Source organism: Artibeus jamaicensis, unplaced genomic scaffold (genome assembly GCF_021234435.1).
Source record: "Artibeus jamaicensis isolate MK-2021 breed Jamaican fruit bat unplaced genomic scaffold, CSHL_Jam_final contig_525, whole genome shotgun sequence".
NCBI classification, from domain to species: domain Eukaryota; kingdom Metazoa; phylum Chordata; class Mammalia; order Chiroptera; family Phyllostomidae; genus Artibeus; species Artibeus jamaicensis.
Window position 1 is genome coordinate 41302 of NW_026521874.1, and position 19111 is coordinate 60412.

Here is a 19111-nt window from a genome sequence, read left to right on the forward strand (position 1 = left end):
ATGCCCCCATTTTATCCAAGTCATTCTACTGAGTGTGAAATTCTATCTCATCATGGTTTTGATTTGCATTTTCCTAATGACTAATGATGTTGAGCATCTTTACATGCTTTGATTGGATAGTCGTATGCCTTCCTATAAGTGAAGCATCTGGTAAAATACTGTCTTTAGTCTTGCTATATGACTTACAGGGTTCTTTGTATTCTGGATACATGGCTTTGTCAGATACATGTATTGTGAATATGTACTAGTCTATGGATTGCATTTTTTATGTTCTTGATGGTGTTTTCAAAAGACCTGAAGTTTTTAATTTTAAGCAGTCCAACTGACCATTTTTCCTTTATGATTCATGATTTTTGTGCTATAAGAAATCTTTCCCTAGACCAGGGCCATAAATATATTCTCTTTTGTTCCAGATATCTGAAGGTTTTAACTTTAGCATTTAGGTTTGTGATGCGTTTTGAAAAAATATTTTTATGTAAAAGGTTTTCCCCCCAATAAAAATATTCAGTTTTTAACAACATCATTGGTTTAAAAGACTATCTTTTCCACATTGAATTATTTTGGCACTTTATCAAAATGTACTTGACAATGTATGTGTAGGTCCATTTCTGGACTCATGTTTTACTGATCTGTATCTATCCTCATACCAACATTTTATTACTGTGGTTCTAGAGCAAACTTTGAAATCAGGCAGTGGAAGCCCTCCAACATTGTTCTTTTATTTTTAAATTGCTCTGATAATCCTAGGTCCTTTAAATTTCCATATACACTTTTGATTAGCTTGTCCAATTCCACACAAATGCCTCTGAATCTAAAAATTAATTTGGGGAGAACTGCCATCTTAACAATATTTAGTTTTCCAATCTTTGACCACAGCGTATTACTCCATTTATCATCCAGTATGTATTCTGGAGTATGTGTTCTGGAATTTCAGAAATGCTTTACACTTTTTTACTATACAGAACTTGCTTAATTCATTAATTTATGTATTTCACATTTTTGTACCATTGTAAATGAGATTCTATTTCTGACTTCATTTCCAAATTGTGCAATGCTGGAATAGAAATGAAATTGATTACCATGTGTTGATCTTGAATCCTGTGACCTCACCCAATTCCCTTAAAATCCTAGCTTATTTGTAGATAAGACCTTTGGAAGAGAAAATATTCCGTCACCTTCAAGACTGTTTTCCTGGTCCTAAAAGTAATAGGTATTCTTTAAAGACTTTTGAAAGAACAGAAAAGTTAAAAAGTAAATGCCAAATCTCCTAATATGTAGGTTAACTGCAATTAATCTCCTAACAAAGTTCTTTAGAGTTTTGAGCAAGTTCCATTTTTTACAATTTATTTTTTTATATATTTGAACTTATTCCATATTGACAATTATTTATCATGCTTTTTCCTAACACATAACATCATCAACATTTTTCCTGTTACCAAACTTTCTCTTTGCATAATATTACATAGATAAACTATAAATAACCATCTTGCTATTATACATTTATATACTATAAATTTTACACTATCATAATTAACATTTCATTGATCATCCATAGACACATCGCCTCCCACATTACAACACATACAGTACTACTATGTGCCAGGTACTGTTGCAAGTACGTTATACACGTTATCACACTAACCCACACAACTCTCTGAGGTAGATACTAGTAGCACCTCCATTTTACAGTTAAGAAAGAGTGAGCCATTGGCTATCAGAAAGCCTACAGGGCTCAGTGAAGGAACTACTCTTCCATTCCTACAAAGAGCCACTGCTTACAATGAAAATCGGCTCTGAGAGGAAGATGTCACGTGTGTCGATGGCACACGAGCACTGAGAGGGCAGCAGTGACCGAGGGACCTGCGATGCAGGTCTGGGTCTGACTTCACTCAAAACTCGAGGCCCTGAGCCAACTCACAGTGTCTCAACTGCACCATGGAGAGCACCAGTTAAACGGTCCCTGTTCCTTGTAGTTCTGCTGTCTCATGATGCTAACAATCATTTCTAGATTTTTCTCCTGGGAAAGACAAAGATTTTGTTCGGTCTCAACAATATTTATCATTCAAAAACCAATCACTGAGCATTTAACAGACATTTTGTTTGCTAGAAAATGGCAAATAATGGTCAGTCCCTACACACAGGAGAGCCATTTATACAATAAAACAGAATTAAGACAGATTCTCTTCCCAAATCATGGACTTACCAGAGAATCTGTAGCTTAGGATCCTCTCCCAAGAAGAGAAAAACCTTTGCATGAACACAATGATTTTGCATAAAATTTTAAAATTTGTTAACTGATCCTCAGAAATGAATCCATACACCCACTATGGGTCAGTGATATCCTCAGGTGGATAAATTCTGATGTATCTAAAAGGGAAAAACATGTATGACTGGAAGGGAATTGAGAATCCAAGGAGTTCTCCTCAGCACTCAGGAGGTTTTAAATGACACGAGGGTGAAGCAGTAACAATATTAGTAATCACAGTTAAGAAGTGTAAAGCACTTAGTATGCCAGGCACTATTCTAAACTGTTTATATGTCTGCTGATTTAATGCTCACCCCAACCCTACAAGGTCAGTAGTATTACCCCGAATTTACAGAGGAGATCCAGAGGCTGGCAGAGGAGCTAGGCAACATGCCTAAGTTTGCCCAGCCAGTTTAGGGCAGAGCCGGGCTTTCAACTTAAGTCTAATTTAAGCTTAATGCTCTTAACCACCAAGTCTGCTTTTTTTCCCTTAGCCTCACCTGAGGACATGCTTATTGATTTTAGAGAGAGGGAAAGAGAGGCAAAGAAACACGGATGTGAGAGAGAAACATTGATTGTCCGCCCTCAACCTAGCCATGTACTCTGACAGGGGACTGAATTTGTGACCTTTTCATTTGTGGGATGAGGCCCAATCAACTGATCCACAATGGTCAGGGCCCAAGTCTTCTTTATAAAGACAACAGGTCACTTTGGAACGAAGGTGATTCAGGTAGTACTGTGTTTACACCCCGAGCATACCTGCTCCAAGCATCACCCAGGTGCCTGCTCCCACTCAAACGGAGACCCTCCCTGGTGTGTTCGAAATACCCAAAGTTCCTCTAGGTCCCAATGTCCAGAGAATCACTTTTCAAACTCACAGGAGTCTTTAGCACCCTGTTCAAAGAGTACAACTCTATAACCCAAAATAACTTAGAATTAATGGCAAAGTTTGTATCAGGTACTTCTAAAGTTTCCTTAATGGTGGAATAAAGAAACTAGATACTTTTTTCATATTTAAAAATACCTTCATTAAAGTATTACAGTAACACCAAATAAACTATAAAACCCACTCATTACCCCGTTATCTAACAAATCCATTCTACTCGTTTATCCCTAGATACTTTTTCAGTTCTTGCCCACATGCAAATATATTTTACAGTGGGTACTACTACTGGCAAATGTGATGTTTTCCATTATAAGCATTTGCATTTTCCTGGCTAACCAAAATGTGGTCACATCAGACACATAAAACAGATTACACAACATTAAGTATCCAAGAAGAGAGTAAAAATGGCCTATCAATTCACGGGAATATACAATAGCTGTCAACAACTCATCTACTTAATGGTTCCTTATCAGATTTTAGTGGTCAGAGCTTGGGCAATAATACTCGCAGGCCAAATCCTTCATTAAGTTTGTGGAAAGAATAAAACCTAATGTATCTGTGTACTAAAGTGAAACCTGTGGGGTTCCCCCTCCAAGACTAAGTGTCTAGCACGAAAAAGGGTAGCAACAAGACTGGAAGCACTTCCACATGGACTACATCTGCACACTCCCCAGGAGTTCTCCAAAGCTAAATATAAAGTTACTGTTCTTTATGCAAAATTTCCCGCATTCATTACATTAAGGAGTACTTTCTCTAATACGATTTGTCTGGTATCTAATAATGTTAGGGTTGCTGACAAGCGCTGACCCACACCGATTACATGTTAGGAACTGCTCCCCAGTGTGAGCAATTTGATGGCATATACGCGGAGAGCTCTGGCTGAAGAGGATTCCGCACCGGTCACATTTATAGGGCTCTTCTCCAGCATGGATCCTCTGATGCTTAATAAGGTCATTCTTCCGAATGAAGGCTTTCCCACACTGACAACATTCATATGGTTTCTCTCCAGTATGAATTCTCTGATGTACAATGAGGGCAGAACTCTGGCTGAAGGATTTTCCACAGTCATGGCATTCATATGGTTTCTCTCCAGTGTGGGTTCTCTGGTGTGAGAAAAGGTGAGAACTTCGACTGAAGCACTTGCCACAATCTTTGCACTCGAAGGGTTTCAGCCCAGTGTGAGTTCTATGATGCACAACGAGGTGAGATCTCTGGCTGTAAGACTTCCCACATTCATTACATGCATAGGGCCGCACTTGAACGTGAGTTCGCTGATGCAGAATGAGATGTGTGCTCTGCCTAAAAGATTTCCCACATTCGGAACATTCGTAAGGTTTCTCTCCAGTATGAGTTCTCTGGTGCCTAATAAGCCTGGAGCTATGAACAAAAGACTTGCCACACTGACTACACGTGTACAGTTTGTCTCCCGTATGAGTTCTCTGATGGGTGACAAGGTGAGAGAACCAGCTGAAGGATTTTCCACATTCTTTACATTCATAGGGTTCCTCACCAGTGTGAGTCTTCTGATGTCCAATGAGGTGAGAACTCCGGCTGAAAGATTTCCCACATTCTTTACATTCATAGGGTTTCTCTCCAGTATGAATAAGCCGGTGCCTAGTAAGATTAGACCGCCAGCTGAAAAATTTTCCACATTCCTTACACTCATAGGGTTTCTCTCTGTGTATACCCTTTGATACACCAAGGGATCTGTCATGACTACGAGAGTTACCATTATCAGGGCATTTGTAGGATTTATCTCCTGTCTGAGTTCTTGCAAATTGAATAAGATGAATGTTCTGACAGAAGGGTTGGCCACATTCACTGCTGTTATTTACATAGCTTTCCTGATGACCTCTGAAAACCAAATCATCTTTTAAACTTTTAGCACGTGACTCATGTTTATGGAAGTACTCTGTCAGCACCAGTTGAGCAGGAAGGAGACAGTTTCCCCCAAATTCACCATTTTCATTGACTGTCTCTGGAGTAAGTACTTTCCTTTGGGTGAATGCCACTTGCCTCAAATGCCTCTCCTGGTTTTCCTGACACCTGTCCAACCGGTCTTCACACTTCCAGACTTCTTCTAATGACAGATACCAGAGATCACTCTTTGCCATTCCTTCCATTTTAATGTCACAGGGGTGTTTATCTTTAGAAATGCTCTTTTTGGAAATTGACTTAATTTCAACTGCAGCATCCCAATCTGAAAGAAATGAAAAAGCTCTGCAACACTGAAAAAGTACTAACATTAGAACGGGGGGTATATGTGGAGACCAGGTATGTAAGTTATGTAGCGGTGCTTTCAGACATGGTCCTACAACCTGGATAGGAATGAGAAAGGGAAGAACACAGCAGTAAACAGGAAATGCGCCAGGCAACCCAGTACATACAAGGAGCAAAGAGATCAAGGAGAAGCCACAGGGCTGGGTGAGACATGCAGGGTCAGGATATTTAGGGCGAGGGAGTCAGTAAAGGAAATCCCACAGGAAAGGCTGCACTCCCTTGTTCTAACCTGACTATTAAGGACATAAGAACCCAAGTGTCTACTTGTTGCCAAGCACTCCCCGATATGCCTTTTTCACACTCCAGCCAGTTTAGCATTCCCGAACTACGAATGCAGCCATGTCAGGCAGCACCTCTGACCCACGGCACCAAAGTACAACGCCCAGACAACTGACCTGATGAACCTCATGGGGACCAGGTGGAGAGCCGAAGAGCTACCGCACAGAAGTGACCCAGACACAGGTGCTAATCTCACCTTTGCACAACCAGTGCTGGATTTAGACAAGTTGATAAAGTTAACAAAAATCACGCTGGTTATCTACTGTAACCCCAGGACAGTAGTATTTGCTGTATAAGACTGTAGGTGTTACATGTATTTAAGCATGTAGAGTTTTAGTATTTCTTTGGATAACAAACTCTCAATAAAAATCTAAACAACTGTATCTAGTCAATTATTTTTGGATACTTGTCAACACACATCCAGGAAAACTTGCTAAATAAATGAGCACGTGAATGAAATAAATAAAGAAAGGAAGGAACTAATAGAGAAATGAAAGAGAGCAGAGAACAATCTTGTCTCCCATGTGCTTTTGAGAGCAGTTGACTGATCGAGTTCTTGACAGTGTATTCGAAGACCTGCCATTGAAACAGGAATTTGGTACAATTGCTTATAAGACCAAATGGAAAAAAAAGTCAAAAAGTGTTTATGAAATCCTGGCTGGTGTACCTCAGTGGATTGAGCATGGGCCTGCGAACCAAAAGATTGCAGTTCGATTCCCAGTCAGGGCACATGCCTGGGTTGCAGGCCAGTTCCCAGTAGGGGATGCACGAGAAGCAAGCATACATTGATATTTCTCTCCCTCTCTCCTTCCCTTCCCTTCTAAAGATAAATTTTAAAAAAGTTTTTTAAAGTGTTTATGATATTTAAAAAGTGCAGTAAGTCCTCAACATCATCGATAGGTTCTGCAACTTGAGGCAAAACAACATATAACAAAACCATTTTCACCCTAGGCTAACTGACACAAAAACAGTTACATCTTATGGCACTGCATCATTTCTGTCACAAAACAATGTGAATGAAACTGCGTCAATCAAGGACCTGCTGTGAACTTAACCAAAGTGGAGGCCTGGAAAAGGAAGAGACCTGCCCTTGACGAGAAGTTACAAAGCTTTCACGGAGAAAGGATTTGAGGAGACACTTACAGGACAGCTGACTCTCAGGGACTTTACTGACATCACATGCTGAGATGGAGGGAAACTCCCAGGCACACACGCTCGGTATCAGACAGAAACACGTGCAGGCTGCTCTGGGCTCAGAAAGCTCGATGTATATAGAAACATAGAGAGAGTCACCGGCAAGTGTCCTGGCCGTTCTGCACATGTCAAGTCAGCTCGTTACAGCATGACTCGGACAAGCAGTACTCATGAGGTCTGAGGAGAAAAATGCCTGCATGTTGAGCTCAGAAAGAAAGATCAGGGAAAAGATCGCTTATAGAGAATAAAGGAGGAGGAAAACAAAAAGATACTTTCTATTTCTTAACCTAGAAGGCCGACTTTCTATACACAGGGAAGTTGAGAAAAGAAGTGATGTCAGGAATCCACAAAATGGTTTGCATTTTATGTGCTAAGACTGAAATAAAATAGGTATAAACTGAAAAAACACTAAATAAAAAGCCAGCACAAGTTGAGAACACAGGTGGGTGAGAGCAGCAGTTCTGGACAAGGAGAACGAAGCAGTGGGCACAGGTGAGCTCTGCCTCGGCTTAAGTGGCAGAGACAACCGCGGACAGTGGCAGGTGCTGGGGTCCCACTGCAGCGCCTAACGGAGAGGCTGTGGGAAGGGACCATGTGAAAGGGAAGAGACAGGCAAAGAGAAAAATGAATTCTATGAAAAACAGGGACAGAATGGGGATGCTAGAGTTGGTGATACTAAGCAGGGATCGAACCAAGCACATCAAGAGACAGACAATTTTAATAAAGAAGCAAGACACTGCTGTCTATGTACGCAAATGCCAAGACTGTAGAAAGACTAGCCAGGGGAAGTAGAGGGTAAATAAAGTGAGATTTCTCTGAAATGAGACTAGTACCCACTATCTCCAGGGATGCTAGCCCAGTGGGTCATCTAGGCTACCACCCACAATGCCTCTTCTCTGGTCCTTACCTGGATGGGTGTCTTGGCGAATCCCTCTCTCTACCAGCCATGGCTCTTCCCCTTTCTCCAACTGGAAAATCACATCTGGCTTGGGAAGCTGATGTCCTGGTCACAATGAAAGATAAAGAATTGAACAAGGATTGGGGAGCTCTGAGGTGGACACAGAGTAACATTCCAGACTGAACCCGGATGCCCAAGCCCTTCAAAGCCCTGGGGAACTCTGAAGAGCAGAGAAGGTGAGGCTATAGAGGCAGTAAAATGTTTCTTTTTACAAATCCAACAAATAAAAACAATTTCTTTTTCACAAAAGCCGGAGCACAAAGATGATGTTCTATGCACTGAAGAAATTAGGTCCCTGAACCGAAGCTCACACTCCGACACACGCTTCAGGGCCGCCGGCTTTGGATCAACGAAGAACCAAAATCACTGCAGGGAGTGCATCTCCCAAAACAGAGGTCAGCCTTACCCAAGGACACCAGATTCTTGTAGTTCTCCAGCATCACATCTTTGTACATGATCTGCTGAGCAGCATCCAGGAGATTCCACTCCTCTCTGGTGAAGTCCACGTGTACATCCTTGAAGGTCACTAGTGTCTGCACCATGAAACAAGCTGCAGTAAGCCTGATGTGTATCGCTGCCCTCCCTTCCCTGAATACCGACAGGAAGAGAGATGAGGTAGACAGTGCCGATGCAGGGACAGAGGGGGACAGGATTTACCCCGGAGGCCGGAGTATTTATGGGGGATGCTGGTCAAGTCCCACAGGAACAGCAGCTCCTAGGTGCATTAGACGACTGCAGTCCTGAAACCAGTTCTGTTATGCCGTAGGTCTAGAAACTGCCCAAACCCTTTTATTTAAATCAAGTTTACTATAAACAGTTACGGCAAAACCGAAAGTTAATCTATGTTTATGTTATGTGAAATAAAGAACATAATTCAAGGCAGGAAAAGAGAGGAAAACATTCCGGAGTTCAGGATAACTTAATGCTTAACTGGCCAACCTTCCCATGTTTTATGACCTAAAATAATTATCTAAAACATTTTCTCTAAATATTTACTGGCGTAAAAATGAAGAAGATATTATATTCTTCTAGTAGCAAAACAACTTGATAAAACACAACAACAACAAAAGACAAAGAAGTAAGGCCTTTATTTTATTTTTTTTTTCAAAGATTTTATTTTATTTTTTTTAAGACTTTATTTATTTATCTTTAGAGGGGAAGGGGGGAAGGAGAGAGGGAGAGAAGCATCAATGTATGGTTGCCTTCGTGCATCCCCTGCTGGGAACTGGCCTGCAGGGAATCGGCCTGCAACCCAGGCATGTGCCCTAACTGGGAATCAAACCGCGATCGTAGGGGTCGCAGGCCCGCACTCAATCCACTGAGCTACACCAGCCAGGGCGAAGTAAGGCCTTTATTATAATGCCACATCAAAAAGAACTAATGACTGCATACAGAAAAAAAAAAACTAATTTAATGACTAAGGATTTCTTATCAAAGGCCTTAAAAGGTCAGAAGACAGTAAAATAACATATTTTAATGTTGAAACAAAACAACTGTCGGGCCAGAATTTCTATGTCCAATGAACGTATCTATCGGGAATGATGCAGATGCGTTCCCAAAGGAAGTAAAACTAACAGCACTTGTCTCCAGCAGAACTGCTCTTAGACAGGAGAAAGGTAGTCCCTTCAGGCAGAAGGGAAACTATACCATAGAGAAACTTTAAATCTCAAGAATTCAAGAGAAGCAACACAACAGTAAATATAATAAGCTAATTTTCTTTCTTAAATCCTTCTAAGGACCATGGAGGACAGCTGAGACAAAACCTGCATCATTTTCTGCAGAGGTGACGAGAGAGGAATCCTGGGGGGAAGAAGCTGCCGAGAGGCAGGGAGCCCTGTCCTGACCTGGTCTCTCGGACATGCTGCTCCCACAGCTCCTTCCTCCTTGTGGCTCTGCCTGCCTGGGTTGCATCACCCCTGGATAATTATGTTACTTGACCCTGAGTTCCTCTGAATGGCCATCCCCTGCACCACGGAGGAGCTCACACAGCCGAAACCACACCCAGGGCAGCCAGGGACCAGAGAAACCCTTATAGGCACCACCGTTCTCGGTTCTTTCATCTTTTTTTGGAGGAGGAAGCTTGCTGTGGGCTCAGTTCCTTACTGTGGACAAACAGGGAGGGTTTCATTCCTCAATATCACCTCAATGATTCCTGCCCACATGACTGATAAACTTGTTTCTTTGATATAAAAGGAAGTAAAACTACTTCTACAAATAAAACAACAAAATGGTGCCGGTCTCCTAGAGCAGAGTGTCTGAAACACAATTTCTGAAGTTGCAGCCAAACTTCAGAACCCAAGCAAAAAGAGGTTCTCAGCAGGAAAACAAGGGAGGCAGGCAGGTCAACTTACAGGGGACCGGGCAGTCAGTGACTTGGGCTCCATGCCCTCCGCGTTCCTGACGATGCTTTCCAGAGTAATGACAGATCTGAAAAGGCAACGCTGGGGAAAGGAAAGAAACCTGACGTAAGTTTGCTGTGGCTGGGATGATTCCTCAATCCTCAGCCCAGACTCCCTCTAACCACACAGAGGAACCACATGGATATTCCAAAGTTCCCAAGAGAAGGAAGAGAAGAGAGCTAGGTAGATTGCCTTTTCCCCCTTAACCTCCAAAGTTCAATGCCAAATTTCATTTGGAATCAAACTGTTCTACTGCTACAAATTCTCTTTTTCTGAGGAAATCAAACGAAAACCCCAAACTTGACTTGATCTAACATCCTCACTTTACAGGTAAAAAAAGTGTTTTCTCCAACTGATTGCAGAAGCAATTCGAAGCACAAGATACACATGATGTGCATTACTGGCCTAAAGGTGGAAGGTGCCAGGTGGCAAGAAGTGTGGCACCCAGCAGATAGCCAGAGCAAGGCAACAGGACCTGTCCTGTAGCCACGCAGAACCTCGAGCAAGTGTGGAAGTGGACGCTCCCCCAAACCCTCCAGATGAGAATGCAGACCAGCCAACACCTGGTATCAGCTGTCAGCTATCTGAGCAGAAAACCCACACACACTACATCAGACTTCTACCTGCAGAACTGTCAGCTAGTAAGTGGGTGCTGTTTGAAGCTGCTGAACTTGTGGAAATTTGTCCCACAACAATAGAACAGTAATGCCTGGCCAATTACCTTTTAAGGGTACTTACCTATTAAGAAATAAGTATACATTTACTTAAGTACTTGGTACTACCTGTCATTCTTTCTGGTAGATAGTGATTTCCACTTGGTTTCATTTCCTTTTTCCCTGAATGACATCTTTAAACATTTCTTGTAATATGTTTCTGCAGGTAACAAATTGTTCCAACTTTTATAAATGTGACAATGTTTCATTTTGCCTTTGTATCTTTTATAAACGGCTTTGTTGAGATTTAACTCCCATATCATACAATTCACCCGAAGTGTACAAAATCAGTGTGCTCTGGTGTGTTACATCATTAATCTTTAAAATCATGGTGAAACATATACAACAAAACCTGCCATGGTAACCACCGTGCACAACGCAGCGGCATCAACTGCATCCATAATGCTGTGCAGCCGTCACTTCTAACCCCAAAGCTTTTTCCTCACCACACACACTGAGCCAATTCCTCCCTCCCCTCAAACCTCGAACACTTCTAATCCACTGTACTTGTTTCTATGAATCTGCCTGTTCTAGAAATATCCTGTAAGTATAGCATACACTATTTGTGCTTTTTATGTCTAGCTTATTTTACTTGGCATGTTCTCAGGATTAATCCTTAATGTAGTATGTGTAAGAGGTTCATTCCTTTTAATGGCTGAGTTCCATTCCACTGTATGGAACAACCACCTTGTTTACCCATTTATCTGTGTTGATTCCATCTACTGGTTATTGTGACTAATGTAATAACGAACATTGGCGCACCAGATTCTGCTGGAGTCCCTGCTTTCAATTCCTCTGGGCATACACCTAGGAATGGGATTGCTGCGTCACATGGTCAATTTTTTTGTTTAGGTTTTTGGGGACCCACCAAACCTTTCAATTATGGCTGCATCATTTTACATTCACACCAACAATATACAAAGATTCCAATTTTTCCACAAGTTTCCCAATTATGTGTTGGTATTCCATTCTTTAAATCATTATAGCCATCTTAGTAATTGTTAAGTGATATCTCCTTGTGGTTTTAATTTGCATTATTTTCATGTGCTTTTTGGCCATTTGTATGATCTTCTTTGGAGAAATGTCTGTTCAAGTTCTTTGCCCATTTTTAAACTGGGTCATTTGTCTTTTTGTTGGTAAGCTGCAGTTCTTTCTATATTGTGGATATGAAACCCTTATTAGATATATATGATTTCTAAATATTTCTTCCCATTCTATCCATTGGTTTACCTCTGTTGTTGAAATAAATTTTTGCTGACTATGGGATTTGAAGTAGTTACTTTTCCTTTTAGTGCATTACAGATAAAGCTCACTCCCAATACTCTGGGAATTATTTGTTTTTTCCAGTCTGGACAGTAGTAACAGGCAATATTACCCATGTGAACGTTGGGTACTATTCCCTCTCACCCTTCAGAGGATTCTTTCACTGGCCTCAGGTCGTTTCCTCACACGTGTGTGCTGACCTGTGCTCTGATAACTCAAGGGAGACCCTCTGCAGCTCTGCCCTCTCTGGTGTCTGTCCTATAGACTCCAGCTGCTTTGCTCTCCCCAGAATCTCAGCTCCATGTCCTTGACACAGGCAGACTGTCGGGCTCCACGTCAGTTTCTCCGTCCTCTGCTGTAACCTGAAAACCCTCTCAAGGCAATAAACTGAGGCGATCAGAGGGCTTACCTCGTTGGTTTTCCATCTCACAGGGATGACTGTCCTGCATTGTCTGACATCCAGCGTCTTCCAACAACTGTTTCGTGTACTTTGTCTTTTTGTTGTTGTTGGGTTGTTTGGGCAAGAAGGTAAATCCACTCCCTGTTACTCCATCTTGGCCAGAAGCAGAAGTCTATAAACATTGTATTTTTAACTTGTTTTAAATTTAGACTATATTTTGAATTTCCATATTTTGATTATCATTTGAATATTTTTGCTATGTCTACATGTATAGTTTTTCTGTATGTTGTTTTCTTTACATGATTTACCCACTTTGCCTTCTGAAGATGTTAATAATTTCCATTTCAGTTCTATGCACATTAATGTAAATAAAAGCACTATGGCTTCTGCCCCCACGCCGGTGAATGAGTCTCAGCAATGACCCCTGTTACAAAGGGCACTGCTGGCCTCTCAATTGTTCTTGAAGCTCTTTACAGACTGTTTCCTCCTTCGCCTAGTTTTCCTCTTTGGTACTTCTTATTCTTCTCTAATGATTTCAAAAATCATGATTAGCTTAAACATTGAATCCTCAGTCTTCTCCAGTCTCGATTTTCAGTGAGCCCCAGGGCACTCTTAGGACACAGCACAACAGCACATCTTGCTTTGTCCCCACTGTCTATCCCACTACAGGATACACAATGGGACCAAGTGTTCTGTCTACAATGGATAAACCACTGTCTTCTAACCCAACCTCGTCCCCTAATCTCAGATGCATAGCTCTAACTGTGCCTAACAGCATGGATTCCACAGCCAGACTGCCTGGATTCAAAAACCTGCTCCATTACTTACAAGGTGGTTTCTTAACCTTTCAGTTATCAGAGTCTTTTCATCTGTACAATGGGGACAAAATAGTCCTACTTCACTGAGTTATTATGATAATTGAGTCAATATTTGTAAAACAGAACACTGCCAGACACATGATAAGGATTATTCATGAGATAAGAAAATACCTGGAAGCTTCCGGTAGGTGACCCTGTAGAGATGCAAGAGGGCGGTGCCCTGGGGAGGGCTGAAAGGCCCTGTGCCCCTCCCCACACCCCTGGCCCTCAGGATCTCTTCCATCTGGCTGCTCCTGAGTTATATCCTTGTACAATAAACCAGTGAGCTAGAGAGATTATTGGCATTTCATTATTTTCCAAGTGAATAGAGTAAATAAAATGATTTTGCTATTTCTTATTTCAAATGTTTTGAAAGACATGAATCCCTAAAATTAATAAATGGTGCCCCCCAAGCCCCAGCCAGCATGGCTCAGTTGGTTGGAGCATTATCCTGTACACGGGAAGATCCCCAGTTCAATTTCCGGTGAGGGCACATGCCTGGGTTGCAGGTTCCTTCCCTGGTTGGGGTGTGTGCAGGAGGCAAATGGTTGCTGTTTCTCTCTTACATCACTGTTTCTCTCTCCCTGCCCCTAGAATAAGAATAAAAAATAGACCTTTAAGAAAAATGATGCCACCCAAGATATTAGCTAAACCAAGCAGAGACTATGAAGTTGAGAACTGTGAGTTGTCAAAAGAAAGGTGGCTCGTTCAGATCCCGCTGTGGTGAGAGCCGGCTTTATCATGGCACAGGCGGAAAGGCCTGCAGAGTATGAAATTCCATAGTTAACCTGCCCAAACGATCAAAAGTGCTGCCTTGACCTTTCTGTGAAAATAGCTAGTTCTAACAATGTGAAGGAGGATAAAGAGTGACTCCAACTGGTCACTCACAAAGACTTCAAGCTACTCTGAAATGGGAGTACTGCCAACCTTACGCCTCCCGGAATAATTCCTCTCCCATTTTGGAACACCTTCCCTGTACAACACATTCATTCTGGGGGGAAAACTGGCATCTAGTGACCCAGCAAAGCTAGTGTCTTCCTAGACTTTGTCCTCTTTAACACCCATTCAGTATTACCTGTAAATTTGCTCTCCTAAACATCTCACACTGCATTCCACTGCCATGGCCTTGGGTCAAGCCCCCAGAATTCTTGACTTAGACATGGTACTTGGCTTCTCTGCCTTCCATCTCTCCCACTCCCTCGAGTGTGTACATCAGCATCATCTCTGTAAAACACAAGTTTCACTCCTTGATTAAAATTCTCAGTTGGTCTCTCAGAACTGACAGGAAAATTGACCGAGTTCTCAGCAAGCTCCTTTGTGGTTGGGCCCTTCTCTACCTCATTAGCCCTAAATGTTCCATCAAACTATCACACTTCTCCCTATCACCATGGTAACCTACCTAAACGACCTCAACATCTTTACATGTTATTCTTATACCAGGGATGCTGTTCCCTTTCTTGCCTCTTGGAAAAAACTCTATTTATCCTGCGAGATTGAATGCCTCCCTTTGTGTCATTCCCTAATTTCGCTGGAAAGGCTAGTGTTTCTTCCTTTCTACTTCCACAGTCCCTAATACAAGAAGCAACATGTGCTTAACAAAGGCAGAGAGAGCACCAGAGCTCACTGATCAAGGGGTTGTGTCCACAGGGGGTGAGGTCTCTGACACCAGGCACAGATCCTTGTCCTTACTGGTTATTTTTTAAAGATTTTATTTATTTATTTTTAGAGAGAAGGGAAAGGAGGGAGAAGGAGAGGGAGAGAAACATCAATCGGTTGCCTCTTCCACACCTCCAACCAGGGACCTGGCCCACAACCCAGGCACATGCACTGATGGGAAATCAAACTGGCAACCTTTCACTTTGGGGAACAATGTCCAACCCAGTGAGCCACACCAGTCAGGGTTGTTGTCATTTTTTTAGTTGACAATCTCAGGGAAAAGAGGTCAGTGCCCCTGCCACAATAATCAGGTACTCCATGTTTTAAAAATTCTTGTGGCACACAGGTTGAAAATTGCAGTCAGCAAGGACAGCTTTTGGTGCTTCCAGCGATCTAACACTCTCCCTCAGGCCACCACTATTTACTTATCTGCCTCCCAGATGAAAATTGGGATAATCTCATTTTAAATCCCAGAAAAGGCTAGCATAGTGCTTTGCCCTTCCTATTTGTTCACTCTGGCATCTGTCAAATACTCAATGAGCACCCACAATGAAAATATGCCTTTTTTTCCAAAGTGTCTGCCTTCAGGTCTCTGTTTGAAGACCCAATGCTTATGGGCCAAAACCCAGAGGCAAGGCCTAGTCGTTGACAGTGTTTCACTCAGGTATATGGAGTACACGCTTCTTAATAAAAGAGAACAGGAGCTGTTTACACTCTGAATAAGTTCACAAGAATTTGGCATCTGCAAAGGGCAAGAAATGATCAGCAAAGGACCCAGCAGCCACACAGTTAGGACTCTGGGGCCAGCAGAGATGGCAAAGACATATGTAGAGACACAAAAGGAAAGATGGTGCGTCTGTGAAAACTCATCAAATGTACACTTTCATTTTCTACAACTCATTTTATGTGAATTTTTTTAAAATATATCTTTCCGGGAAGGACAGAGGGGAGAGAAACATCAATGTACGCCCAGTCTGGTTCCCGGCCTTAATCCACTGAGCTACACCAGCCAGGGCTATTTTACGTGAATTTTACATCAAAAGAAAAAGCTAAACAAATATGGAATTCTAGTTAATAATGTACATGTATTCTGAAGTATCTAGGGAAAATACACTGATGTCTACAGTCTTTGAAATACATCGGGGGAAAAAGATAGACTGATTGAGACAGGGACAGATACGTACATGCTAATACAAGTACATTACAACATTAATGGTAGTCTAGGAGAAGTGCTTGCAAGCATTCACTGTAAAGATCTTTTAATTTAACTGTATGTTCAAATTTTTTCATAATAAAATGAACAGAAAAAGCAAGGATGAGACAACAGAGAGGTGTTGTGTGGAGACGGGCAAAAACAATGCACGTGGTGTTAGTTCTAAGTCACAGACACATATTGGGTTGGCCAAAAAGTCCGTTTAGTTTTTTCCAAAAAATGGGAGACACATTTTTCTTTTTCACCAATAACTTTATTGATTTGGATATTCTGAGTATTTCGACTATCTCCCACTATTGGCTTCTAGTGGGGAGAGGCCAGGATTGATGCTAAACATCTTCCAATGCATTAAGACAGTGCCACAGCAAAGAATTACTTGGCTAAAATGTCAATAGTACCAAGAAATTTCACAAACCACTCTTGACACATTCCTCAGTCACAGCACATTCTCCACACAGTACAAAAATCTTCTGCTGCATTTCAGTTGCATTTTTACCTTTCTTGGAATAATAAAGCATAATAAGCCAAAAATATGTATCTTCTTTCATCTCCAATATTAAAATGGCTACATAAAAATTCACCAATTTTGGTAAGTTCTTTTAAATGCAAACTAACATGACAGCTATCACAACACAACATAGGGAAATTGTTTCAAATGAAGTTAAAGACAACTAAGTGCCTTTTGGCCAACCCAATACAACATGAAACTTCTTTCTCCTTAACATAAACATTTTATTTAAAACCTAAAATGTTTTTTAAACTAATCTTTCAGTGCTTGAATTATGTGATGAAAACCAAGAAAACGCATCATCATTTCTAGTAGTATTTCTCCTTTACAAATAAAATTTTCTCACTAACTCATGAAGAAATGAGCCACTTCCAAAACATTTTAAGAAGTTGAAGATACAAAGAAGAGAGCAAAGTGCATGGGAGTTCTTTTTTAAAATCCCAGTTACATTTTCTTTTTCTTTTTTATACTCACCCAAGGACATGTTTACTGATTTTAGAGTACATTAGGTCACACTTCGGTCGCAGAGAAAGGTTACTACAGTGTTGAGATGATGGGAAAAGAAGTACTTGCCCTGGCTGTCCTGGCTCACTGGACTGAGCATCCGCCTGCGAACCAAAAGGTCACCAGTTCCATTACTGGTCAAGGCAAATGCCTGGGTTGCTGGCCAGGTCCAAAGTTGGGTGTGTGTGAGAGGCAACCAATGAACGTATCTCTCACACATCTCTGTTTCTCTACAACTCTTCCTCCCCCATTCCTCTCTCTCTAAAAAGTAAATAAACAAAGTCTTTTTTTAAAGTATTTATTTCCCAGGTAGATGGTAATTGCAGTCGACATCTCTAATCTGCCTAATGTTAGGTAACATTCTGTATAATATCCTGTCTCCCCTTTTACTTCCCCCTTTTTAAACGATATATTCTGCTATTAAAGTATACACAGAATTGAAATTCTTCACCCTCTCCATGTACTTTGGGTGGGACCTGTGGACTCCTGACATTCCTACTAGATGTTCCTTTGACATTTCTATTAGATGTTGAATGGTATATATCATGTCTATTTAATAACTCCAGTATCAAAGGGAAATAAAATTATAATAATTTGAGGTGTCTTTGAAAAATAAAACCGGATTAAACACGTACACACCACTAGTTAATCTATTTGAGTAAAACAAAACAAAACTAAACAAAAATGAAGAACAGGAAGCTAGGAGCTACAGATGTTTATGTTTTACGACAACACACAACCCTGCCTGACCTTAAACATTGCAAGCGTTGATAAGCACTGATAAAACTGATGAAGACTGATGAATATTTTAGACTAAACCGAGAAATAGAAATCTGTCCAGCCCTTTCTGCTACCAAACTTATTCAAAGTAAACCTATGTTATCAATGGTGGTAGCACATAACTTCCACAACACGCTCAAGTACGTATTTTTAAAAACGAGTGTGACCACGCTGATTTCTCCTAGAAACGTAACTTTTCCATAAACAAATTTCCTACTCCAACAAACGGGAGCGTAACCATTTTCGGCAGACGCTGCAAAGGCCGGCACACGAAATCTCAAACCACCAGTCCCAGTCGGGGCGTGGGGAAGCAACAGTTCTAGAAACCTTGTTCTGCATTACAGAGAATACCGAGATTACAGGGCTCAAGGTCACCAGCAGGGGTAGCATTATTCCTGACCAACGTTCCTAATAACACTACGCAAAGAATCCAGAAGTACCGTCCAGGGGAAAAAGTCACTCATGCAAAGGGGTAAAACATCCCCGTTAAGAAGAAAAACTGTTGATGAAATCCCCGTCTCCCCAGCAGGACGAGGCTCAGAAGCCGCGGTCTGACCACGAGGGTCCATCCATACACGTCCGACTACGAGGTCCACACGCACCCAGCACTTTCGCGTACCTGCGAGAAGCCCTGGAAGGTCGACAGGGAGCAATCCCGTCACGACGGTGGCAGCGGCGGCTCTTCGAAGAGAACAGGGTCTCCCATGGGGGCGCCGGGCCCCCGCAGAGCCGGCGTGACGGCAGAACCGGGCGGTCTCTCCGCGCACGCCCCCGCGCCTCGCCGCACGTCCCCGTCGCCTCACGCGCGCGCCCAGACCCCTCACGCCCACGCCGGCCCGTCCCCGAGCGAACCATCCGAGCCTCTCCCACACAACTAGCGTCCCCGGCAGCGTGGCCCCCTGAACCGCGAATCACGGCCGTGACGCAAAGCCCAGAATCCCACCGCAAGGCGGAGCGAGGGCTCCTGGGAAATGTA

At 42.1% G+C, this 19111-nt stretch overlaps 1 protein-coding gene across 6 annotated transcripts; it reads right to left on the reverse strand.

Moving 5' to 3' along the window:
• Nucleotides 1–218: 218 nt before the first annotated feature.
• On the reverse strand, nucleotides 219–19059 carry ZNF10 (zinc finger protein 10). Of its 6 annotated transcripts, XM_053669706.1 has the most exons (7): nucleotides 18755–19059; nucleotides 14550–14698; nucleotides 12627–14064; nucleotides 10194–10283; nucleotides 8249–8375; nucleotides 7792–7887; nucleotides 219–5331 (listed from the first exon to the last, which is right to left on the reverse strand). In XM_053669706.1, exons 4-7 carry the CDS (start codon nucleotides 10224–10226, stop codon nucleotides 3869–3871), a joined length of 1719 nt encoding a protein of 572 aa, XP_053525681.1. In that variant the 5' UTR covers nucleotides 10227–10283; nucleotides 12627–14064; nucleotides 14550–14698; nucleotides 18755–19059; the 3' UTR covers nucleotides 219–3868. The 6 variants fall into 6 exon arrangements, with proteins under 6 accessions (XP_053525681.1, XP_053525683.1, XP_037016916.2 ...); XM_053669708.1 differs by lacking the exon at nucleotides 14550–14698 and having other exon boundaries at nucleotides 12627–12770; XM_037161021.2 differs by lacking the exon at nucleotides 14550–14698 and having other exon boundaries at nucleotides 12627–12789.
• Nucleotides 19060–19111: the final 52 nt, after the last annotated feature.